The sequence below is a fragment of the Oryctolagus cuniculus genome, chromosome 18 (assembly GCF_964237555.1).
Source record: "Oryctolagus cuniculus chromosome 18, mOryCun1.1, whole genome shotgun sequence".
In the NCBI taxonomy this organism is placed as follows: domain Eukaryota; kingdom Metazoa; phylum Chordata; class Mammalia; order Lagomorpha; family Leporidae; genus Oryctolagus; species Oryctolagus cuniculus.
In genome coordinates, this window is record NC_091449.1 from 40265493 (window position 1) to 40290637 (window position 25145).

The window sequence follows — 25145 nt, forward strand, 5'->3', positions numbered from 1 at the left end:
ACCTGCTAAGCCACAGTGCTGGCCCCTATCAATCTGTTTTTAAAGTCTGAAATTAAGGGCAGGCGTCTGGCATAGAAGTTAAAGTGCCGCTTGGGATGCCAGCAACCCATATCAGTGTGCCTGGGTTTGAGTCCTGGCTCCAGTCCTGATTCAGCTTCCAAACACTGTGTTCCCTCGGAAGTAGCAGATGATGGCTCAAGGACTCGGGCCCCTGCCACTGCCACTGGAGACTCAAACTGAGTTGCAAGCTCCTGGCTTCCACCTGGCCCACCCCTGACTATCATGGGCATTTGGAAAGTGAACCAACAGAACTAAGATGTCTCTCTGCCTCTGCTTTCCAAATAATAAAAATTAAATATATTTTTAAAAAAGCTTCTAAAAACCATTTTCAGTGGGTAGACAGTGGGGGCAGTGGTCAGGAAAGATTTTAGGTCCCTTCCTCAATTAAAAAAAATTTTAAGTCTCAATACAACCACATCAGAATTTTTCAAAACTTCTAAATTACAAACACAAAGTACATTGCTTTTTATTTTAAGTCTTCAGAAAGAGCCCTAGAATAAAGTGTTCCATCCTCCCACTCTGCAACTCCCCCTAATTTCCCAACTTTCACTCCTACACTCACCCAACTGCCTCCTGCTGCCGTGTGTCCTCCACATACCAGCCAGTTACTCCTCTAAAACAAACCAAATCTCATCACTTACTTTACCTTCCTATCATACTCAGTGGAAAAATCAAGGCCTCGGGGTAAGCGTTTGGTGAAGCGGTGAGGCACCTCTCGGGACACACTCATCCCGCACCGGAGCGCCTGAGCTTGAGTCACGGTCCCTCTCTCAATTCTAGCTTCCTGCTGATGTGCACCCTGGGAGGCAGCAGGTGACGGCACAGGTCCTGGCCACACACATGGAAGACCTGCAATGAGTTCCAGCTCCTGGCTTCAATCTGGCCCTTCCCTGGCTATTGTGCGCATTTGGGGAGTGAACCAGCAGACTTTCTTTCTGCCTTTCAAATAAAATAAATAATTTATATATATATATAAAAAAAAAAAAACTCCAAACAACTAAGGTCTTTACCATGGCCTGCAGAGCCCCATATGACTTGACCTATAGCTACCTCCTGGCCTCCCTCATTCCCTTCCAGCCCTAGTAGCCTCTCTGTGGGCTGGGAACACAGGAGCATGTCTCCAGCTCTAGGCTTCTGCACTTGCTGATTCCTTTGACTGCAGGGCACTTAACCCACTTATGTGCAGATAAGTTTCATTTCCTCGAAACCACTGATGGCTGTTTTTCAGAGGTCCATCTGATCAACCTAAAGTAGCAAGTTCCTAATATCCCCATCACTGTACTTTGTCTTTTCTCTTATGGAACTATTTACATTCATTATATTAATTGCCTGGCTCCACTCCCAAACGTAAGCTCCAAAGGGGCAAAATGTCTGTCACTTTCAGTAATACACTTGCAGCACTAAGACCAGGACCCAGCATATAGCAAGCTCTCAAATTAGGGACTGAGTTAATATGGGTATTTTCGGCCCATTTATATAGCTACTGTGAGCCAATGGCAGAACCAATATGAATCCCTGTTTTGGCATCTGTCAGTGTTTCCTAAAAATAACATTATCATGTCCAGGCCTGGTGCTAACTACTTTACTCCATTGCACTGCTTAATAAAAACGAATCATATCTTTTCTTATTAAGTATCCCAAGCCATAGCAAATGAAGTAATAACATACAACATAGGTGGAAGTTTCTTGAAAACTACCAATCACTACCCAAATGCTAAGCTTATTTAACCTTCATGGGCTCAGAGAACATACGCGCTAATCTCATTTCCACCACTTTCCAGGAGAGTGACCCAGGCGCAGCTTTCAGCCTCTCTGAACTATTCCTCATCCACAAAGGGATGGTGGGGGTGGGGTGGGGGTCACAAAAAGAAAACAACGGCCAACAATTAGTGAGCGCTTCTTATATGCCAAGCACTTTGCATGTATTAGCTTATTTAATCCTCACGCTGTGATAGGTACAGTTATTAAACACCTTGCCCAAGGTCAGGAAATTAGTGAAAACTGGAGCTAAGATCTGCCTCTCACCTGTGCTATGCTACCGCCCATGGCCTTGTTAACAAGATGCAAAGACAATTAACATAATAAGGCTGTGTACGGCTAGAAGTTATTACGCTAGGTGTCACCGTATTCCACGCAATTTAGATACGCCTCCTTCAGTACACAGGGCCTTGATGCGCCTTCTTTGTTGTCCTTCTAGAACTTAAGATTTCTCAAAGTAGGGACCCCAACCTAATTCTGAATCCTCTGTATCTAGTATAATGGAGGTGTTCGGTAGAAGTCTGTGGAAGGCTTAATACAGGTCTGAGACACCTCGCTCAGTACCTGGCACGCAGTAAGCACCTAACACACACTTGTAAGTTATGGGCAAAGACCACCGACAATGGCTCAAACTGCAACTGGATGCCATTCATTTCGGAGTCCTTGTACTCCTTTTCCTTCCCCACTATAACTGGGTGAGCGTGCACAGAACCCCAAGAGGCAGGCAGAGGCCCCGGGCTCGAATCTGGGACCTGCTATTCCGGCTAAGCCTGGCCACACTGCTTCTGTAAGCTCCTTATCTGCGCAGTGACTCCACCCTATCCAAGAGCCCGACCCTAAGACAACATCAACAGCTCAGCAAAGCTGTTCCTGCAGGACCCCATCACCCCGGGCAGGGTGGAGCACCACGACAGGGCGTCCGCCCATGGTTGCCCGGCAACCCGGGCTGGGGCTGCCTCCAGAAAGGGTGCAGGGCGGACGACAGGGGCGGTGCAGGTGGGAGCGGTTACCTTGCCCGCTTGGGTGGCGGCTGCCAGGCACGGGTGAGTCCCGTCGTAGCGCCCTATGGCCACCATGCGGGGGCTGATTTTGTGGCGCAGTTTCAGGGTGAACACGGGCAGCAGCATGGTGCCGACGGCTCAAGGAACGAGAGCTGTGCCCGAAGCCGCCGCCGCAGCAGCACCGTTGGCCTCATCCGCCCCGCCGAGGGGCGCCAGGACAAAACCCGCCCGGCCTCTGATGCCTTTGGAGGGATGCACCGACAGGATTTGCTTCAGTCCCGCCAGCTCTCTGCGGCTGCGCGGACACGCCCAGGCATCCACGGCTGCGTAGTCCCGCGCATTCCCTTCTGCGGCTGCGTAGGCCCCGCCCAGCTCCTATGCGGCTGCGCAATGGAGCGTCCGTGCGCTGCCTAGGCTTTAGTTGGTTTTCTCTCGGTTATGGACACCGCACACTGCTGCCGCATCCCGAAGGCAGATGAACTCAAATACCAATCCTCTAAGGAAAAAAATATGCTTTAGACGCTCAGGTTTAATCCAGGGCCCATTGTGAAACTCCCTAAAAATGCAAACATGCGAAGTTGAAAAGTAGCCATTCAACATACACTTTTAGAGATTCATGGCAAACTTCTGCGCTCCTGGAACCGATACTAGTCGGGAAACAAGGACCAGACCAGGAAGATACGTAGTATGGCTTTGGTGGTAAGCACTAAACTGAAAATTAAGGAAGACGGAATAGTGATTGGAGGGAATGCGGTTTTAATCAGTGATAGGGAAGAGACCTCGCTGAGAAATAACATTGAGGCAGGGACCTGAAGGAGGTGGGGGAGCCAGCCGCGAGAAGGCTCCGCAGAGGAGGCTCAGGCCCTGAAGGCTTGCCCTGGCTGCCTTTTGGAAGTAGACATTTAGACGTGAATGATGTGAGGAGCAGAACCAGGAGAATATAGTGTTGTGGAAGCCTGGCAAAGAGAAGGTTGCCAAGAAGAGGAAAGTAACAACAGGTGTGTTATGAAAGAAGGGTCTGGAATAATCAGTGGCTCTTCAGAGGATACACTTGTCATCTTCACATCAGTGGGAACTGGAGCTCCCAAGGATCTAGGACTTGGGGAGGGGGCAAGAGGGCTTGGGAGCTGGTGAGTTTTAGGGAGGCAGCACTGCATGGTAGGTAAGCCCTTGAGCCGCCACAGCCTGCAGAGCGGAGTTCAGGTTCCTCCCCCGGCTGTCACTGGTAGAGATTTGAGCTCAATATTTAATCCTAACGCTCCCATCTACTGAGAACCTTCTCTGCCCCCACTACCTCATTTCATCCTCAGCCACCCTGAGGGGAGACACTGTCACCTCGTTTTTCAGCAGAGGACGCTGAGTCATAGGAGGCTCCCTAGCATAATTCCAGAGTTGTGGAGCTGGCAGTGGCAGAGCCAGGCTGGCAATCCCAGGTGTTTGGGCTCCAGAGCCTAAGCCCCTGACCACCACACCTTTACTGTCTCCTGCAGCGAATTTCCTAAAGTACCAGGGTCCTTGTCGGGATCAGACAAGTATTAACAGTGTACTTCTGAGAATTGGATGCATTGATATAAAGTGTTTAGAGCAATGCCTGCCACTTAATAAAGGCTCCATCATTCCTTATCCTGAGTTGGCAGAGCAGCCCCACTAGAGGGTGCCCAGGTGTAAAAATTGCAAGTCCGCATACCTGAGGACTGGGATTCAAGGCCTGGGAGGAGGTGGTGCCAGGACAAGATGCTCCCACAGGTGCAGGGCTCACTTGGCAGCAGTGGCCTAGGCCAGAAACACCAGCTGAAAAAGAACTTCTGCCTGTGTCTTTGTGACTGTAGATTTTGCCGTTTTAGAGAAAATTGTTTTGCTTTTGTAAAAATAAAAATAATGATTTTACAGTAAAGTAGAGTGAGGCTGCAAGTAGCCGGTGTGTTACTTCTGGGATCCAGATCCATAGCCTCTCCCCAATCCTATTGCCTCAGAACCTGCAATCTTAGGTTTCCTCCAATTCTTTAAGGATTAAAAAGAGGCTTTTAGGACCCTTCCCCAACCCATGGAGGACCAAGGGCCAGAGACCACCGGCACGAAGCAAGCCACCCAGGGCCTGGCTTTGGGAGGACGTTTGCCCTGGCTTCTCTTCAGGGGCAGCCCTCCTGGGCATCCCACCCTCAGCTTCCCTTTCTAGAACTCCCAGCAGCTCAGCGATGTATCCACTGTAGCTGTAGGGTGAGGCTGTCCAGTTGGCGTTCTCTGGCAGCCTGTCTTAGCATGTGTGAGAAATCAGCAAATGAGAATCTTCTGCTCCAAGTTGCGTAGCAGTGTGAAAGCAAAAACAGCCTCTTTCCAGTCATTGTACAGGAAAAGTCAAAGTCATGGTCAAGTACCCCAGCCTCCACCTCAGAGACCCATCAGAACCAGGGAGGCCCAGCGTCCAGAAAAGGGGTAGACGTTCTTAATCTTCAGTCTCTTGTGGTTGCTACCAATACCCTTGTCCGTGTTCCTAGTGTCATTTTCTGGAGAGACCACACATCCCAGCCACTGAGGCCCCATATCCTGCAAACCATCATGCGTCCCTCCCCTGAGGCCTCTTGCCACATCCCCAGGTGAGGCCAGGCTCCGTGATGATCCCTAGATGTTTCTAGGTTAAGTATGTGAATGGTATCAGGAAGAGAAACTGGCAGCTAGATTACTGAGGTGCATGTTAAAATCGCATTGCTGAGTCTCAACTTCATTGCTGTGGGTCCGGGAATTGTTTCTAAGCTCCCCCTCCTCCCTCCTGACCTCATGACCTGCAGAGGCTGACCTCGGCAGAGTTCCTCGCGCTGCCAGGGAGTCAATGGGAGGAGAGAGAGGTCAAATATTGATTCCTGCCTCCTGCTGGGTATAATTATGGCAGTGGCCGTGTTCCATCACCCACGAGCCCAGCTTCCATAAGGAAGCTCCTTGACTTCAACAGCAGCTTCCCCTGAGCTCTGGTAACACCACTGTCCTTCTCTCATTCCTTCAAGCCTGGGGTGGCAACAGCTGCCCCCTGCACTAGTCTCCAGATGCCTCATCACCCCTCCCATGTTGCTCTTAATCCTGCCCTTCATTAAACTCTCCTCCTGTTGAGGGTAGCAGAATATTCCACCTAAATATAAGGGTGCCTCAGAAAATTCATGGAGAATGTGCATCATGACAAAATTATGCATGGGTTTCAAAGTATTTTGTAACACCATAAGTTTATCTGTTAGTTCCATTTTCCCATGAGCCTTTGGACATACCTTGTGTGCCACTTTAGCATGAGGACTGTTTTGAGCTGAAAGCAATTGAGAAGAAGCAAGTGTAAGAAAAACTTTCTGGGGTGAGTGTTTGACCTAGTGGTTAGAATGCAGTTAAGATACCCATGTCTCACATTGAAGTTCCTAGGTTCTATATAATTCCAGGTCCTGATTCCAGCTTCCTGCTAAGCCAAGACCCTGTCGTGTGAATCTACAACTATTCAAAATAAGGTTAAAGGTTAGAATCCAAAGGTAAGAACCGAGGAGGATCAGGGAGCTGCATGAAAGGTGCTATGAAGAAATCATGACAATGAAACCATCATGCTGGCAAAGGAGGAAGAATGGTCACAATTCCGGTACTTAGGTGATAGTCAGCTTTGTAAGTATCCCAAACCGGCATCTCAAAATTTAGATAACAGGGTTCAATTCCCAAATGCCAGCTACAGCTGAAGCTGGGTCAGGCTGAAGGCAGGAGTAGGGAACTCCATCTTCGTCTCCCAGGGACCCAAGTATGAGCAATCACTGCTGCCTCCCAGGGTTCACATCAGCGGGAAGCTGGAATCGGGAGCAGAGATGGGACACAAACCCAAGAATTCTGATGTGGGATATGGACCTTGTAACTGGCATCCCAACCTTGAGGCCAGACACCTGCCCCTGCTGCAGGCATGTGTGTGTGTCACCATATAACAGAACTGTTATTCAGTGGAATATCTTCTGTCACTTGTGGCTCATATGCTACATCATAATCAGAGCATTACCAACATTTCCTGGCACATAGTGGGTGCTCTTAAATATCTTGTGAAGGATGATTGTCTACTCAAATAAACCAGTGGTTATATCTTGAATAACTTGCTTAACAGGACTGGTAATGCCACCTTACAGTTCTCTCCTCCAGGAATGCTCTGCCAGTATTTCAAGCCTGGCTCCTAACTGTCAATCAGGTGTCAGCTCAACCCTTCTGTCCTTGTGGAGGCCTACCTTGTACCTTATCTGTCTTCCAATCACCCTGCTTTATCAATCCCAGCCTGTTGGATTGACCTACATAACTTCTCCCATTGAAAATTGCAACATCGATTGTATGGTTTTACATTAATGAGCATTAATAAGTGGTGCCTTTTTTGTTCTTCACTTTGCACATTGACCACTTCTGTGATAAGTGACGTGACACCTGCAAAACCATGCTTAAAAGTCTGGGCAACATGGCCGGCGCCGCGGCTCACTAGGCTAATCCTCCGCCTTGAGGCGCCAGCCCCCGGGTTCTAGTCCTGGTCGGGGCGCCGGATTCTGTCCCGGTTGCCCCTCTTCCAGGCCAGCTCTCTGCTGTGGCCAGGGAGTGCAGTGGAGGATGGCCCAAGTGCTTGGGCCCTGCACCCCATGGGAGAAGTACCTGGCTCCTGCCATCGGATCAGCGTGGTGTGCCGGCCGCAGTGCACCGGCCGCGGCAGCCATTGGAGGGTGAACCAACGGCAAAAAAGGAAGACCTTTCTCTCTGTCTCTCTCTCTCACTGTCCACTCTGCCTGTCAAAAAAAAAAAAAAAAAAAAAAAAGGTCTGGGCAACATGAGTGAGTCAGAGACTTCCAGAATGAAGAGAGGGAGCCATAGGAGAGTGATTACCATTTGCACATATTTAAGGACTAGCACATAATTTTTTAGAAGCACAGTAAAGTAATGAGGTACATCACACAGTTATTCAAAGACTTATTCAGTGAATTACTTTTGAATACTCTTTAGGAAAACAGAGAAGAATTGATTTCTCAAGATTCCAAAATGATCATAGTTTTGTCAACTGATTCAAAGAAAACAAATTTTGATTCATTTTTTAGTTACTCTTCCTCACTTTCTCTAACATTAGTATAAGCTTCTGATTTTGAAACACTTATGTAACATACATAAGTTGTGAAGTTTTTTAAGTCTGAAAATCTACGTGCCTTAATCCATTTGTTCTGGTCGATGAGAAATGCCTTCCACTCTAATCTCCACCTGCTGAGTCCATGGTATTGATGGAAAGGTGTGACCAGAAGGTGCTGACAATGACAAGTTGGTTTCCCAGGGCAAGGAAGAGTCTTCCAATGGTTTTGAAATTGCCACTTCGGGATGTGGCCAGCCCAACAGCCAAGGAACAGAGGAACCGGCTTATGGCCCATCCCACCCTCCCGGATTCAGATCAAAGCCAATAGCTGGATTTTGTTCCAGTTTCCAAGGAGTGTGCTCTTTATAGGCCCCCTGGAGCTATCCCTGGGTGTGGCCAGCATCAGACGCTGGCTAAGGCTTGACTCAGCTTTAGGAACTACCTGTTTGGATGGAAAGTCAACCTCTGAGGCACCTGCTCTTCAAGGTTTGAATTATTAAACATTGGTCTCAACTCCTGTAGCAAAAAGCATTGTGGATCTGAGCATTGTATATATTTCCAGAGGACCCAGAAAGTTAAAGGAAATTCCAAGTTGCATTTCTATACTTAGAGCATTTCAGATTGGGAACCAGAATCACCATCCAGCCCAGGCTTGAATACTTCCTGTGACTGCCTGGTTCACAATTCACACTCAGGCCATTACATTTAAACACACTTCTCAGAGATCTCTTAACGCGTTTGAGAGCCACTCTCTGTAGAAATAGGTCAACTTCATCACTCTTCCCTCTTGCCCCACAAGGCTCCTTTATGTTGAATACTCTCAAGTGGCCCCTCAAGGGTTCCCAAGGAGATGGGATCCCTAGTTTTGTTACCAACATGAGCCCATTTTGTCATTCCTTCATTCCTCAAGGCCTGTTCTGGAAGGAACAGAAATCTAAAGGAGATGTGGACATATGATGACCCCCTCAACACACACACATACACAATTGCTTTCCCTACAGCTGTCTCAAGCCCTGTAGGTATAAGGTGGAGAGGACCACAGCTGTGGTCCACAGAGAGCAAGGGTCTGGCGCCACCATGGAACTTGGAAGCCAAGGACAGAAAGGAAAAAAGACCAAGAAAAAAGCTCCTTTCTGGAAGGCAGATAAGAGCCAGTGGGCAGAGGTGCCAGGGCCAGATGAGCTGCTGTGGGACACAGAAGCAGGCTCACCTGGGACAGTGCAGAGACCAAGAAAAGGGAAGTACTTGGGAAACCAATGTGAGACACGCAGGCCACAGTGAAACCTGCAGTGGACCGAACTGTATGCTCCCTACCCACCCCCCTCCAAAAAAAAAAGATGTTGAAGTCATGACCCCCAGACCTCAGAATATGAGCATGTTTGGAAATAGTGTCTTTGCAGAGATACTCAAATGTAAAAAGGTCATTAGGGCATCGTAATCTAATCCAGAATCCAGAATGACTAGTGTCCTTGTAAAAGGGGGAAATTTGGACACAGACACATACAGGGAGGAGGCCATGTGAAGATGAAAGCAGGGAGCTGGGTGATGCTTCTACAAGCCAAGGAATGCCCAAGAGTGCCAGCAACTACCAGGAGCTGAGGGAGAGGCGCAGAGCAGATCCTTTCTCACAGCCCTCGGAAGGCACCAGTGCTGCCAACACTTTGATCTTGGACTTGTAGCCTCCAGAACTGTAAGAGAATAAACTTCTGTGGTTTAGGCCATGTAGTTTGTGGGACTTTGTTCTGGGAGTCCTGACAAACCAACACAACAGCCGTAGGCCTAAGAGCACAAGGGAGGGAACCTTGGCATCAGGAGCCCAGTGAGGGGCACGTCTGGCTGGAGCTGTATTCACAGAGGTGCATACAAGGAGAAAGCCAGGCAATGAAGACCTTGACCTCTCTCCCCTCCCACCCCTCAGACCCTGCCTTGCCTGGGCCCACTGGAAGCCAGCAGCCAAGAGAGGTGGGTGATGCAAACAGAGAATATGCACCTGGAGGGGGCCACAGGCCACATTTCTCTTACAAGCAGGAAGGGAGCTCAGGAGCGCTTGATCCAACACTCTCATTGGCCCCCAGGGAAACTGAGTCCTGGAAAGAGACAAGACAATACAGCCAAGCACATGCAGAGTCGAGACTGAAATCCAGGGATGGGCATTTGGCACGGCGATTAAGACAGCACTTGGGACGCCGGCATCCATGGAGTGCTTGGGTTCCAGTTCTGGCTCCACTTTCCACTCTAGCTTCCTTCTGATGCACACCATGGGAAGGCAGCAGTGATGGATCAATTGGTTGAGCCCTTTCCACCCACATGGGAGACCTGGATTGAGTTCTGGGTTCCTGGCTTCTGGGCCTGGCTCAGGCTTGGCTGTTGCAGCATTTGGGATAGAACCAGTGGATGGAAGATCTCTGTCCCTGATGCTGTGTCTCTCTGTCTTTTGAATAAAGTGGGGGGAAAAGAACAACATTCAGCTCTCTTGACTCCCAGTCATGTGCTCTTGTGAGTGTCAGGGTTGCTTTATGGTTTATCATTGTTATCTCTCTCCCTCCAGCAACCCATCCTAGCCTCTTTAACACAGTGCCTTCTTGAAATATTTAACTTAACTTATTATTTGAGTTGGTGATATTTTGACATGCCAAATTAAAAGGTATAAAATATATACTTGAGGGTGTGAAGCAGTTGGAACCCTTATACATTGCTGGGATGACGGGGTGGGGTGGGACAGGAGGTGCTGTAGTGTGTTGCAGCCACTGTAGAAAACTTTAGAGAAAATCCTCAAAAAATTAAACATAGGGGTGGTTATCATGGTGCAGTGGGTTAAGCAGCCACCTCTGATGCCAGAGTGCCAATTTGAGTGCCAGCTGCTCACCTTCTGATCCAGCTTCCTGCTAATGCACCTGGGGAAGCAGCAAAAGATGGTCCAAATACTTGGGGTCCTGCCACTCACATGGGAGACCTGGATAGAGTTCCTGGCTTCCTGGCTCCTGACTTTGGCTTGGTCAGCCCTGGATGTTGTAATCATTATGGAGTGAACCAGCAGATGTAAGGGCTCTCTCTCTCTCTCTCATCACTCATTCTTTCAAATAAATAAATTAATCTTTTTTAAAAAGTTAAACAGATGGGCCCGGCACTGTGGTGTAGCGGGTAAAGCCACCACCTGCAGTGCCAGCATCCCATATGGGAGCTAGTTTGAGTCCCGGCTGCTCTACTTCTGATCAGCTCTCTGCATATGGCCTGGGAAAGCAGTGGAAGATGATCCAAGTGCTTGGGCCCCTGCATCCCTGTGGGAGACCCTGAAGAAGCTCCTGGCTCCTGGCTTTGGTGGCTGAGCTCCAGTGGTTGCGGCCACCTAGGGAGTGAACCAGAAGACCTCTCTCTTTCTGCCTCAGCCTCTCTCTCTGCCTCTGTAACTCTGCCTTTCAAATAAATAAATCTTTAAAAAAAATTAAACACAATCACCACTCAATCCACAGTTATACTTCTAGGCATATACCCAAAAGAACTGGAAACGGAGACTCAAACAGATACTGAACCAGTACTCACGACCGCATTACTCTCCTTTCCAAAAAGTAGTAGCAACCCAAGAGTCCATCATCAGATGAATGGAGAAATGAAATGTGATATATCCATACAATGGAATAGTATTTGGTCAAAAAAGAATGAAGAACTTTTTAAATTTTTCATTCATTTGGCGGGGAGAGAGAGAGAGAGAGAGAAAGGCACACTCATTCATTGGTTCACTTCCCAAATGTCAACAGCTAAGTCTGGGTCAGGCCAAAGCCAGGAGCCAGGGACTAAATCCAGGTCTCCCACGTGGGTGGCAGGAACCCAATCACTTGAGCCATCATCACTACTTCCTAGGGTCCACATTAGCAGGAAGCTGGAGTCAGGAGCCAGAGTTGGGCATCAAACCCGAGCAGTCTGATAGAGGAGGCAGGCAGGCATCCTAACCAGCACCCTCACAACCAAGCTACACAGCTGCCCCAGGAATGAAGTTCTGACACACGCTAGAACACAGATGAACCTTGAAGACATTATGCTAAACAAACAAAAAAAAATCAACCACGAAAGGATAAAAACTGTGTGGCTGCACTTACCCGAGGTACCTAGAGTACTCAGATTCAGAAAGACAGAAAGTAGAATAGAAGCTTCCAAGATCTAGGGAGAGGAGGAAACAGGGGACCATTGTTTGATGGGAATAGTTTGTTTGGGAATAATGAATAAATTCTGGAAAACGTGTTGATGGTTACACACCTCTGTGGCTTAATGCCACTGAATTGGATACTTCAAAATAAGTAAATCAGGCCGGCACCATGGCTCACTAGGCTAATCCTCTGCCTGCGGTGCCGGAACCCTGGGTTCTAGTCCTGGTCGGGGCGCTGGATTCTGTCCCGGTTGCTCCTCTTCCAGTCCAGCTCTCTGCTGTGGCGCGGGAGTGCAGTGGAGGATGGCCCAAGTCCTTGGGCCCTGCACCCGCATGGGAAACCAGAGGAAGCACCTGGCTCCTGGCTTTGGATCAACGCGGTGCACCAGCCGCAGCACACCGGCCGCGGCAGCCATTGGGGGGTGAACCAACAGAAAAAGGAAGACCTTTCTCTCTGTCTCTCTCTCTCACTGTCCACTCTGCCTGTCCAAAAAAAAAAATAATAATAATAATAAGTAAATCAGTAAACTTTTGTGTTGTATATTTTGCCATAATATGAAAACACATTTTCTAAGACAGCATCTACAATGAGAGGAGACTGCTCTGAAACCAGTTCTGAGAGTCCTGGGTTATCAGGGAAGTCCTCTCTTCCTCTACATCCCTCCTGCTCCCCCATTTTTGTGTACCTCCATATTAGCCTAACAGAATCATGGCTTTATATTTTGCTTTTTTCGTTTAATATGGTTTGAAAAGCATCCTCATGTTGTACAGCCACATAGGAGCACTCCTGCACAAAGCCTGTGACTTGGGAGAGCTCGACTGATACTCAAAGATGACAAAATCGCATTTTATTAAGGAATAATGTGTCAGCTCCAAAGAGTGAGTGAGGAATGGTAGAATTTCAGAACCCTGCTAAGTGTGTGTATGCATGAGGAGAGGATGAGGTTGGATCGCAGTCTTTTCAGTCCCACATAACACACTTTGGGAAAGGCGTTTGCGGGATGCTGTCCTGTGCACCTAACACTCTCAGCTTCATGCATATTAACTTATTTACCCCTTACAGCAACTTGACGACATAGGTGATAGTAACTGCCCGCATTTTACGGATTGGGAAAAATAGAAGTCAAATATGATTAGTGCTTTCTTCTAAGTCCAAGGATTGTCATTAAGTTTCCTTTTGCTCTTCTTAGTATCTTTCTTTTGGTCCTCTTTTTTCATTACTTTTCTTTTGAAAAAGTAGCATAAGTGTATGGTTAAAATATAATGCAAATGGTGAGAAAAGTTATCGACTGTAAATCTCCCTCCTGGCTGAGTGGTCCTGCGCATCCCAGGTCTGCCAGCAGTCACCACCTCCACCTGGTGCTCGTGTCTCCTGGCAGGTGCACGCTGTTCATACACAGACAGGTGTGGTGGGCTTGCCTCTCCCCGCTCTGCCCCCTACAAGTGGTGGCGGCATCCTGACGCGCAGCAGTCTGCACCCCGCTTCCTTGGTTAACACTGGGCCTTCATGGGCCTTCCTTCCAGGGCCCTACAGCACAGCCTAGAATCCCACTGCATTGGCCTCTCACTAATCAGTAAACCCATTCCCATGGTCAGGAACGTTTGGGTCTTTTCAAATCTCTTGCAAAGGTTGCAGTGAAAGCCACTCACTTCCCCTCACAGCACCGTGTGGGTCATTTCTCACAAGCGGAGTTGCTTTGGGAAAGCCTCCCGACTCTGGGGGCCTCTGTCAATCACACAGGTATTTGAAGTGCTGTCTGGTCTTCATTTGCGTTCCTATGATGTGAAGTGTAGATGAGTATCTTATCATTTGTGTTGTTATTGTCTCTTCCTACTCTTCCATGAATGGTCTAAGTTTCCTACCACAGACCCAGCCCCCAGCTCGGGAGACCCACAGTGCTAACCCAGCCCGAGGCCTCTCTGCATCCTTCTGAGTGCTGAAAAGGAGATGCTGTCTAGGTGGGGGCCGTGGTGCAGTGGGTTAAGCTTCCATCTTCGGTGCCAGAATCCTATATGGATGCTGGTTCAAGTCCCAGTTGCTCTGTTCTGATCCAGCTCCCTGCTAACGCACCTGGAAAAGCAGCAGAAGATGGCCCAAGTACTTGGGCCCCTGCATCCACAGGGGAGACCAAAAAGAAGCTCCTGGCTCCTAGCTCTGGTCTGGCACAGCCCTGGCCATTGCAACCATTGGGGAATGAACCAGTAGATGGAAGATGGAGCTCTCTCTCTCTCTGTAACTCTGCCTTTCAAATAAATAAGTAAATAAATGTTTACCAAAGAAAAGAATAGAAAAGAAAAGAAAAGGCTACGTTTTTTCTGGTGCACTCAGACCACCGTATGATTGTCATATCCAATGACTTGCGTCTCCTTTTGGTTTTCTGCTGATAAACCCAAGGGTGATAACACAGGTGCTTGGGTGTGTGACATGGGCCAGGCCCAGGCCTCCCTGTCCCACGGCAGCCTACACTTGGACTTTGCCACCTGCCTGCTTGCTCACCCTGAGAAGCAGAGCTTTTTTGGGGGAGCAGGAGAGAGCAAACTCCCATTTGCTGGTTCACTCCCCAAATGCCCACAAGGGCTGGGGCTGGGCCAAGCCATCACCAGGAGCTGAGAACTCAATCCAGATCTCCATGTGGGTGGCAGGAACCCAACTGCTTGAGCCATTGCTGCTGCCTTCCTGGGTCTGCTGGCATCAGGAGCCAAAGGCAGGTATTGAACCCAGGCTCTGCAGTGTGGGATGCAGGCATCTTAGCCAGTGGACCGGACACCCACGCCGCCGGCAGAATGTCTCAGTCACTCCGCATTTGTTTGCTCCTCACATCTTTCAAAGCTTACATGGGAACAGAGCACTTCATTCAACAGAGGCCCTGGAAGGCCCTTTTACTCTGCAGCCATTCCAAGAACAAGTTCAATGCTGTCTCAAAGAGAAAAAGCCTCAGACAAAAGCTGGCATCCGAAGAACCCGGAGGTCAGGCCCTTGCTGGGGACGCGGGCATCCCTGCCTCATTAGTAGGCAGACACACGCAGAGCAGGGCTCGCCCCTCCGCCCCGCTCTGTGGGATGTCAGCCCAGCTCAGAGCACACACCGATTTCAGAGGTGGGAATTGCTTTCCCTCCAGCATCTTCAAGGAGCACTGCACAGATAGAGGATTTTTCTCCTTAGGGCTGTGTCTGGGACAGGCCATCTCCCAGGTGTCAGCCGTGACCTTGACCACACTGCAATGTGCTTCGGCTTCGCTGCCAGATGGACAGGTTCAAATCCTTCCTCTGCACCTTCCTGGTTGGGTGACCTTGGGCAGTGACCTCTCAGAGCCAGTGTACTTACCCCAAATTCGGACTTAACAATAGTACCTACTTTGCAGGTGAGGTGCTGCTGTCTTAAGATTCAAAAAAGCTCCAAAAGTGATTTGATGGTCACAGAAGAGCAGAATTAGAGGTGTGTGTTGACCAGATTTCCTCTATGAGATGAATGCAAGGAAGTAATTACTGAGCTCTGAAAAAAGTACAGTCAAGTCTTAACATTTCCCTTTTTAAAAAAATTTGATTTATTTATTTGACAAAGCGATAGAGAGATTTTTTTTCCATCTGCTTGTTCACTTTTTTTTAAATATTTATTTATTCAAAAGTCAGAGTTACACAGAGAGAGAAGGAGAGGCAGAGAGAATCCGCTGGTTCACTCCCCAATTGGCTGCAACGGCCAGAGCTGTGCTGATCCGAAGCCAGGAGGCAGGAGCTTCTTCCGGGTCTCCTATGCAGGTGCAGGGGCCCAAGGACCTGGGCTGTCCTCCACTGCTTTCCCAGGCCCTAGCAGAGGGTGGGATCAGACATGGAGCACCCAGGTCTTGAACCGGCACCCATAGGGATGCTGGCACTGCAGGCAATGGCCTTACCTGCTACGCCACAGTGCCAGCCCCTGGTTCACTTTTCAAATGGCTGAAACATCCAGGGCTGGACCAGGCTGAAGCCAGGATCCTCCACCCGGGTCTCCTTTATAGGTGGCAGGGGCCCAAATACTTGGGCCATCTTCTGCTGCTTTCCCAGGTGCATTAGCAGGGAGCTGGATCAGAAGCAGAGCAGCCGGGACGTGAGCCTGTGCTCTGATGTGGGATGCAGGTGTCATAGAGCGGCAGGTTAATCTGCTGCGCCACAAGGTCACCCCCTAGCACCCCCCCCCCCCGAACTTTTCCTTTTGTGTTGAAACTCAGAAACTTACTGTCCTCAAGGTGCAAAAGAAGAGGAAAAGGAGGAGAAGACAAAGAATCAAATCCTTGCTGTGGCTCCTGTGTCTCTGATTTGGCCATTATTCGCCTCCTAACTGCCAACCTGCCATGCTGCTTTGGGCGCTGGGGTCATTCAAGAGTGTGGACATCTCTCAAGTCTGCGCACACTCACAGTTCCCTCGATCTCACCACCCTGTAATCCCCGAAGCTCCCTGTACCTGGAATATTCTCCCCCACCCCATCCCTCCTATCTAGCTGACTCCTCAACTCCCAGGTTGCAGACTGAGCATCACTTACTCTGGTCGAGGGGGCTGGCTCCTGACCCCTGGGGGCTTGTCTGCGAGCTCCATCTTGTAACGCAGGCTGCACGGGTAACTCCAAACCCCTGTCTGTTGTCCTTGCTGGGCTGCAAGCTGCACATGGAGCTAGCATTACAGTTGACACTGTGACCAGCCCACAGACGGGCTCGCTGAGAGTCCAGCTGAGAAAGGACAGGGGACAGAGGGAGGAAAGACAGGACAGGCTGGTGCGGGCAGGGGCATGGCTGTCTGATGCATTCCCACAGTGGAGGGTAGCCCCTGTTCATGCCCTCAGGCTAAGGCCCCCAGGCCCAGGGACGAGAACAGGGCATAGCCAGCGGTGGCACTTTAAGGAGCAAGCCCTTTGAAATCCCCTCCCAGCTTCGCCCTGTGCTTTCAGCACCTGTGCTTTGAGAGGCTTCAAAGTCATTTTCAAACCCTAATTACCCCACACACTGTAGCCCCCGGCGGCCGCCAAGGCTTCAGTGCTCCAACCTGCCAATTAGGAAACTCAGCCCCACGGTTAAAAGCGTGTGGGACCCAAAGAGAACACACCAGCCCGGAAGGTTCCTTGCACGGTGCAAGAGCCGGAAGCCGAGGACACTTGGGCCTACGTTTGCCTTCCCAAGAGACCCTCCCTACTGCGCTAGTCCTTGGTACTATGGGGGTTCACTCAGCTCAGGGGCTGCAAAGCAGGGGCGCCCTGGCCATTAGTACATTATGAAGATCTCAGTGTTCTATTTTTTTTTTAAGATTCATTTATTTATTTGATAGAAAGAGAGAGAGACAGAGAGAGAGAGAGAGAGAGAGAGAAAGAGAAGGGGAGGTATCTTTCATCCACTGGTTCATTCCCCAAATGGCTGCAACAAACAAGGCTGGGCCAGACAGAGCAAAGAGCCAAGAACTCCATCCAGATCTCCCACGTGGGTGCTGGGCCTCAAAGACTTAGCCCATCTTCCGCTGCTTTCCCAGGTGCATGAGCGAGTAGCTGGTTCAGAAGCAGGCATTCCTATATGGGATGTCGGTATCACAGGCCACGACTTAACCTATTGCACCACAACGCCGTCCCTAGTTTTTGTTGTCATTGTTTTTTAACCAGAGTTTTTGTATAAACATCTACACTGGGGAATTCTCTTGAAAAACAGAGGCCCCGGCAACGCAGGACCGGCTGGAGGTGAGCGGTAGCTGCCCTCTGCACACAGCGGGCTTCCTCCACGCCGCCGGGCGCCGCTCCCTTTCATCTCTGACTGGCTCACTTCACTCATTTGTGAAATGTGCTCACTGCTGTGGGCATTTGATTTACAGCTCCCGAAGCACTCCTTTCCTCTTAGTTATCAGCCTCTCTGTTTCTCAAAAAAGCCAGGGCCCAGCGTTGTACTGTAGTGGGTAAAGCTGCTGCCTGAGACAGCCCATATTGGGCGCTGGTTCGTGTCCCAGCTGCTCCACTTCTGATCCAGCTCCCTGCTAATGGCCTGGGTAAGCAGTGGAAGATGGCCCAAGTGTGTGGGCCCCTGCCACCAATGTGGGAGACCCGGATGAAGTTCCTGGCTCCTGTTTCAGCCTGGCCCAGCCCTGGCCCTTGCAGCCATCTGAGGAGTGACCAGCAGGTGGAAGATCTCTCTCTCTCTCTCATTCTCTCTCTGTAACTCTTGCTTTTAAATAAACAAATACATCTAAAAAAAAAATGTCAAGTTCTTTCTAGACGACACTCTTCCCTTCTCAAGTCTCAGCTGAAGGGACGTCTCCTTTGTCTGAATTAGGTTCCCCAACCTACACCTGTAGGCGCATGTGACACATGGCAAGTTGTCCTGGTTGGGACGTTTGTCTTCTCTCCTCTGTTAGACCATGAACTCCAGGAGGGCAAGGCTTTGCTTGGCTGTGCTGATCGCTGCACCTGTACCTGCGGCCCACAGCATGCAGCCAGGAACATCTTAGGAGCTTGGCAAACATTTGTAGACTGAATACACGAATGAGCACAAGGGATTCTCTGCCAGGCCCGGTGGCCCCCTTCAGCGACAACGCCATCGTCGCTGTCTGCCTGTGGGTTTGGGGAGAGGATGCCAGTGTCCCAGCCTTCCTGGGGGATTTAATCAGGTCCATGGGTGAGGGCACAGGTCTTCGCCTTTCCCAGCAATCCGTGGATCAAAGGAGGGGGAGGACTCATAAACCATTTGCATTCAAACCTGGGAGCCGACTACAGATGACTGTGGTGATCAAAGCGCTGGTGAGACGGCAGAGCTGTGAGAGGAGGACCCTTCCTCGTGGAGAAAAGGAGGCTTGGCTTGACTTAAACCTATGAAGTCCCGACGTGGATGCTGGCCACCCAACCCCGACTCTCAGAAGATGAAAGGACCTTCCCTAACATTTAAAAGAGATCCAGGCTGGGCCAGCGTCATGGCACAGCGGGTTAAGCTGCTTCCTGGATCACCAGCATCCCATATGAGCCCCAGTTCAAGTCCTGGCTGTTTCTCTTCTGATCCAGCTCCCTGTTAATGTGCCTGGGGAGGCAGTGGAGGATGGGCCAAGTACTTGGGTCTCTGCCACCCACATGAGAGACCCAGATGGAGTTCCAGGCTCCTGGCTTTGGTCTCGCCCAGCCCCAGCCCTAACCCAGGCATTGCAGCCATCTGGGTAGTGAAATAGTTGTTGGAAGATCTCTGCTTCTCCCTCTCTCCCTGTAACTCTTTCAAAAGAAAGAAAGAAATATTAAAAAAAAAAAAAAAGGGAAGGTGGCAGCATTGTGGATAAAGCTGCTGCCTATAACTCCAGCATCCCATATGGGGGCCGGTTCGAATCCCGGCTGCTCCACTTCCGATCCAGCTCCTGCTATGGCCTGGGAAAGCAGTGGAAGATGGCCCAAGTCATTGGGCCCCTGCACCCACGTGGGAGACCCAGAAGAAGCTCCGGGATTCTGGTTTCGGACCAGCTATTTGGGGAGTGAACCAGTGGATGGAAGATCTCTTTCTCTCTCTCTCTCTCTCTCTCTCTCTCTCTCTCTCTCTCTCTCTGTAACTCTGCCTTAAAAATAAATATTGGAGAAAAAAAAAGCTTAAAGTCTTCAAATTCCAAAGTGACAGATCTGAGGCTGCTGATAGGAAGTGGACTTGAGGCCCAATTGTAACAGCATGGTCAGTGTCCTTGGGTGTTCAGTGAGTGAGTGATGGCACAAGGGTCATAGGAAACAGCAGTCCTGTCCTCTAGGTTCCCACAGTCCCAGTCAGAGCAAGGGGGCTGGACTAAACAGATTCAAAGGTCAAACTGAGCCTGACCCACGTTGAAATGGTTCATCTTCCGGGGCTAGGATGCAGAAGCTGAAGTAGAAGCAAATGCACAGGTTTGGCATTTCATACTGCATGGGTGGAGGGGTCTCTGATTGGTCAAATGAATAAGTGGCACGATAGGCACTGCCAGGAGCTGGCCAAGGAGCTGCTCCCTGGGGCAGGTGCGTGACCTTGCAGTTAAGCTAAGCCAGGACACCTGCAGCCCGCACAGAGTACCTGCTTTTGATACCTGGCTTCAATTCCCTGCTAATGCAGACCCTGGAAGTTGGCAGCGAAGGCTCCACTAGTTGGGATAGCTGCCACTCGCATGGGGGACCTGGGCTGTATTTCGGACTCCAGTCATTGCAGTAGATGGGATCTCTCTCTCTCTCTCTCTGGCTCATGCTCTCTAGCTCTCAAAACACAAAAACCTGCTCCTGTCATTGGCCACCTCTAGCTTCTGGCCTCCTGGAACAAGAGCTTAGAAGGGCAGCACTATGGGACTTACGAGTGAAAGCTGGGGATGGTGGAGAGAGCAGCCAGTGGGAAGGACTGGAGAAGAAGTGGCATGGTCTGTGCTCCAAGGTACTGAGCTCCTGTACTGGAGGAGTAGAAGTGAGACCGCCAGAGACCATGGTCACGGCTCTTGTAGACAGAATTCTAGCATCAGGCCTAGCCAAGGTTCTTGGGGACTCCACAGGGAAGGTACTCAAACCACCTGACATTACACGCAAAATCTTTGTCTAGATAAGCATCTCTCTTCTCCCTAAGGAAATTGTTCACAACTTTCTTTACCTTCTTTAAGGGTTTATGACCCAAAAAGGATTAAAAACCATGGAGAGGGCTGGTGTTGTGGCACAAGGGGTTAAGCCACTGCTTGCAACTCCTGCTTACCATATTGGAGCACTGGTTTGAACCCCAGCTGTCCCGTTTCCCATCCAGCTCCCTGCTAATGTGCTTGGAAAGGCAGTGACCCAAGTGGCCCAAGTGCTCCTGGCTCTGGCCTGGCCCAGTCCTAGCCATTGCAGCCATTTGGGGAGTGAAACAGCGGATGGCAGATCTCTCTCTCTCTCTCTCTCTCTCATGCATGTGTACTCTTTTCCTCTCTCTCTCTCTCTCTCTCTTCCTCTTTCTGTTGCTCTGCCTTTCAAATTAATAAATCTTTAAAATAAAATAAAAAATAAAATTTAAAAATACATAAACAACTTTAATCAATGTGTAAAAGTGGAAATAACCCCACCCCCTACACAAAACCCAAATTCTTGGTTTTGTTTTTGTTTTTGTTTTTGTTTTTGTTTTTGTTTTTATCTAAAATCAGAAAGCTGGAAATATTGGACCCTTATTTTCAGATTCCGATATTCAGGTGGAGCCTGGACAATTTACCACAGTCCCCACCACTCCCTGCTACCCACAATCACCCACTGCAGTCTTACACGTTGACGTCCTAACCCCTGAGTGCACTGGAGCTCGAGACCCTCACTCAGCATTTCCCCCAGAATTCACCAGCTCAGGAGCTGCTTGACTCCGAGGTGATCCCTACATGGAGACAGGGACCATCTGTTGCCGGCTAAGCTGCGAACTGTGAGACCTCAGGTCCACGATTTCCTGGGCCCCCTGCTTCCCATCTGCTGACATCTTAGAGCTGTCCTGTAACTCCAGAACGGAGCCAAAGACTCCAAAGCCACATGAGATCCCAATTTAGTTGGCATGAATCCTCCCCGGCCTTGACCTGTTTTCTGCTTTCCCGCCTCTGCTCACTTCCTATTAAAGTTAACAAGCGTTGCAGGCAGCCATCAAAGGCAGGGCTGTGTCTTTAATATTCCAGGCAGGTCCAGGCTGTGATCACCACCCCTCCCCCTCTCCGCTTGCAACTGAACTGGGCAAAATGGTTCGGTTGGGAGTGCCAGAGTCAGGGCCTAGTCTGTCCTCGTCTGTTTGATAAATGCACAAGGAAAATTCCAGATCCAACAGGACATCCTCACAGCAATTTTCTTCAAAGTGCCCTGCAAAAACCGGCCAATTATTCTTAACAGGCAGCCTTGGAGGGGTGTGTTATTATCCCCATTTTATTGGCAGGGAAACTGAGGTCAAGAGAATGGCTTGCCCAAAGCCACAGAGAGAGAGAGATGGAATCAAAGAAGTGGCAAAACAAATCGGGGTCCACCGGGGCTCTCTGAGCCCTGTGTCTGGCCCAGGAGTTCTAGCACATTCAGGTTTCCAGGCCGAGCAGGGGTTGGTCGTGGCCACCCCTCCACCCCGGGGCCTCACACTGGACTTCCGAGACCCGGCAGGCATGAAGACGTGAGGTCAGCCAGCCCGCAGGCACTGGGGGGAGAACACGCTCTGTCATCAGCCTCTTTATAGCGCAGGAAGTGAGTACAGGCAATAATTATGCTCCTTCTACACCACCGTCCAACTGTCGTCTTTGTTTCTTCTCTCTGGCATTAATCAGGGACGAAGTATACTGGAGAAATTGACAAACCACCAGGGCACCATGGATCCAGGGTATTAGAAGGATCCCTGATGGGTGGGTGAGGGCTCTGTGGGTCTGAGCCTTGGTCACTCTGCCAAGTTCAAACCCAAGCCCACAGACCTGGGCTTTCTGAATGGCTGGACTCGTGGCGTCTGATGAGGCCACGTGTGGTGAACCCAGTGCAAGCGCTGCAGGGCCTGAGCTGCCGAATCCACTCTCCCCATCGCCGCAGGACAGGCACCGTCGAGAGACGCCTGTGGACGACTAACAGTGAGAGTTCTCACCAAAGAGGCCTTGATCCTGATGCCCCAGATGCAAACTGACTGGGGGGTACATCGTTCCTCAGGACATGTGAGAGACAGACACCCTCCAAGTAGTGTTCTCCTTCCTGCGATGCCCCAGAAACAGAGCTGGGAAGGACCTGAGCGTCACCCAGACACCTGTGTAGCTCAGGGGAGCTGAGGCCCGCGGCAGGGGAGTGAACTGGGAGTGCGAGATTCCAGTGGGCAGGTGCACAGGAAGCAGAGGCGCTGGCTCCCAGGCCCCGTCCTGAAACAGAGAGAAAGGAAAAAGCAAGAAAAAAGGGAGAGGCGAGAAGATATAGGAGCAAAGAGAAAAGGGAGGGGAGGAAGCAGGAGGAGGAGGAGGAGGACGGAGAACAGAGGCGAGACACGTGCATGGACACAACTCCGCTGATCTCACTGCCCAGGCTCACAGCTTGTGACGCTGGCTGGTGGTTTCTTCTCTGGGTGTCTCAGCTCCCCAATTACATCATAAAACCTTCTGCTTTGTACCCCTGGGTGAGGCGTGTGGCGCCGTGTGGGGTCCTCGGCGGTTGCTTAATCCAGGCCTGGGGTTCTGCGCATGGCCATGCTCTACAGTTGCCCAAGAGGTTTCAAAGGCACCGGGAGGTTTTCCTCCCGAAATCGCCACCGCGCTCAGCTGATTCGCACTGGGAGCAGAATGATATAGGCCTGGCACTTCCCCTGTTGGGGCCTCAGGCTCCCAATCTGTAAATGGGGCTGGGAAGAGGAGAAGGTTTGGGAAACATCATTCTAGAATTATGTTCATTTCAAGAATTATTTTCTTGCTCAATAATTTTTTAAGATGTTTATTTATTTGTTTTCATCTACATGAAAGGCAGAGAGAGAGAGAGAGAGAGAGACAGAGAAGAGAGACAGAGAGATCTTTTATCTGCTGGTTCATTCTTCAAATGCCTGCAACAACCAGGGCTGGGCCTGGCCAAATCCAGGAGCCAGGAACTCTGTCCTGCTCTCCCATGTGGGTGGCAGAGGCCCAAGCACTTGAACATCGTTTGCTGCCTCCCGGGATGCATTAGCAGGGAGCTGGATCGGAAGTGGAACAGCCAGGACCTGAACCAGCCGGTGCCACAAGCAGAGGCTTCACCTGCTGTGGCACAATGGGGGCCCTCGAGAATTCTTGAGAGGCACTACTGAGCATGCCCAGAAGGCCTTGCTGGGAATTAGTCACAAATAGGAAGAGAGGGCTCTCAAGGAGTGGGGGATAAAGTGCAGGAGCCTAGGATGAACGTGGCTGACCTGGCCCTGTCTTTGGGTTTGGTCACTGCTTTGGGAGGCCTTGAAGGCCGGGGACGCTGCTCCAGGCTGCCCGCTCCACTCCTCAGCCCACCTTGAACGACCTTCCTGGGGATACATCAGGATGCTCATGTTCTTAGTCTCCCAAGGTCATGGCTGAGCCTCCTAAACAGGGAAGTCATCCAAAACCAGGAATGCGGGAAAACAGACATGCAGTACGTCTGGGAAAGTGGGACTGGTTAGTGTTGTTTCCCAGTGAGCAGTCAGAGGGGACAAGTTAGAGGGGACGCGGGACCACCAAGAGAGGACATGAATGGCCCCAGTCTTACAGTAGACAGTATGCCAGCCTCAGTAGAAATCAGGGAAAAACAAACCAACAACCAAGGAAATGCCATTTCACCCCGGTTCCATCCAGAAGGCAAACCCAAAACCTAACACAGAGTTTCACTGGCAAATATTTAAAAGTCTGACAATATAAGTGTTGACAAGGACATGGAAAAATGGGTCCTTGAGTTCATTGCTTGTGAGAGTGTAACCTCTATAGTGAGCACTCTGGGACTATTCAGTGAGGTAGAATAGCCATGTTCCCTTCCTACCAGCAAGCCCACCTCCGGGAGAGCCCCCTGGAGAAACTCCAACTCATGGCACCTATGGAAGTATGTATATATGGATATTCGTTGCAGCAGGTGCGTCATAATGAAAATGCAGAAAAATGCTAAATGCCCATCAACAGGGAAAAATATGACCAAAACAGTCATAAAGTAGAATACCATCAGGCAGTTAAAATCACAGGCAAATTTCAAAATGCTGAGCAGAAAAATCTAAGAAGATGGAGAGGATGATGTCATTTATATAAGGTTTATAAACCTGTAAAACAAGGCCATGTAATCATTTTATAGAGACATCCATGTGCAGTAAAAGCAGGTTACACGCCTGAGCCCGAGAAACCCTCAATTCACGGAGCTGCTTCCCCAGCTGGCTGGTGGGGTAGGACTGAGAGCCGGCAAGACGCCACAGGTCTTTCCACTCCCTTTGATGGTTTGGTTCCAATGTTGAAATCAATAGGACTTTACGTTCAATCACGCTGGAAGATTCTTTATTTGATTCTCTGTTCTTAGCTGATTCAAAAAAATAGTCAAAAATAAAATAATAATAATGATCATCTAAGAAGGGAAACAAGGACCAGCATCAGGCCACCAGCACCATGCATTTGGGCTTGTGGTGCCCATCTGCCCCAGGTTCCCTACTCGGTCTTGGGCAAGTGCCCTAACCCTGC

The 25145-nt window shown here is 50.0% G+C and overlaps 1 protein-coding gene and 1 long non-coding RNA gene across 2 annotated transcripts in view; both read right to left on the reverse strand.

Annotated features, from left to right (window-relative positions):
- BBS2 (Bardet-Biedl syndrome 2) overlaps positions 1 to 3170 on the reverse strand; it is a 28505-nt gene extending 25335 nt beyond the window's left edge. Inside the window, exon 1 of the mRNA XM_002711528.5 lies at positions 2829 to 3170. Within this exon, the coding sequence (XP_002711574.2) occupies positions 2829 to 2945 (117 nt within the window). The 5' untranslated portion in view covers positions 2946 to 3170. The remainder of the gene's footprint in view (positions 1 to 2828) is intronic.
- Positions 3171 to 15582: 12412 nt separating this feature from the next.
- LOC127491392 (uncharacterized) lies at positions 15583 to 16950 on the reverse strand. The gene is made up of 3 exons (XR_007920062.2): positions 16579 to 16950; positions 15952 to 16158; positions 15583 to 15865 (listed from the first exon to the last, which is right to left on the reverse strand). It is a non-coding gene; the product is annotated as an uncharacterized lncRNA (long non-coding RNA).
- Positions 16951 to 25145: the final 8195 nt, after the last annotated feature.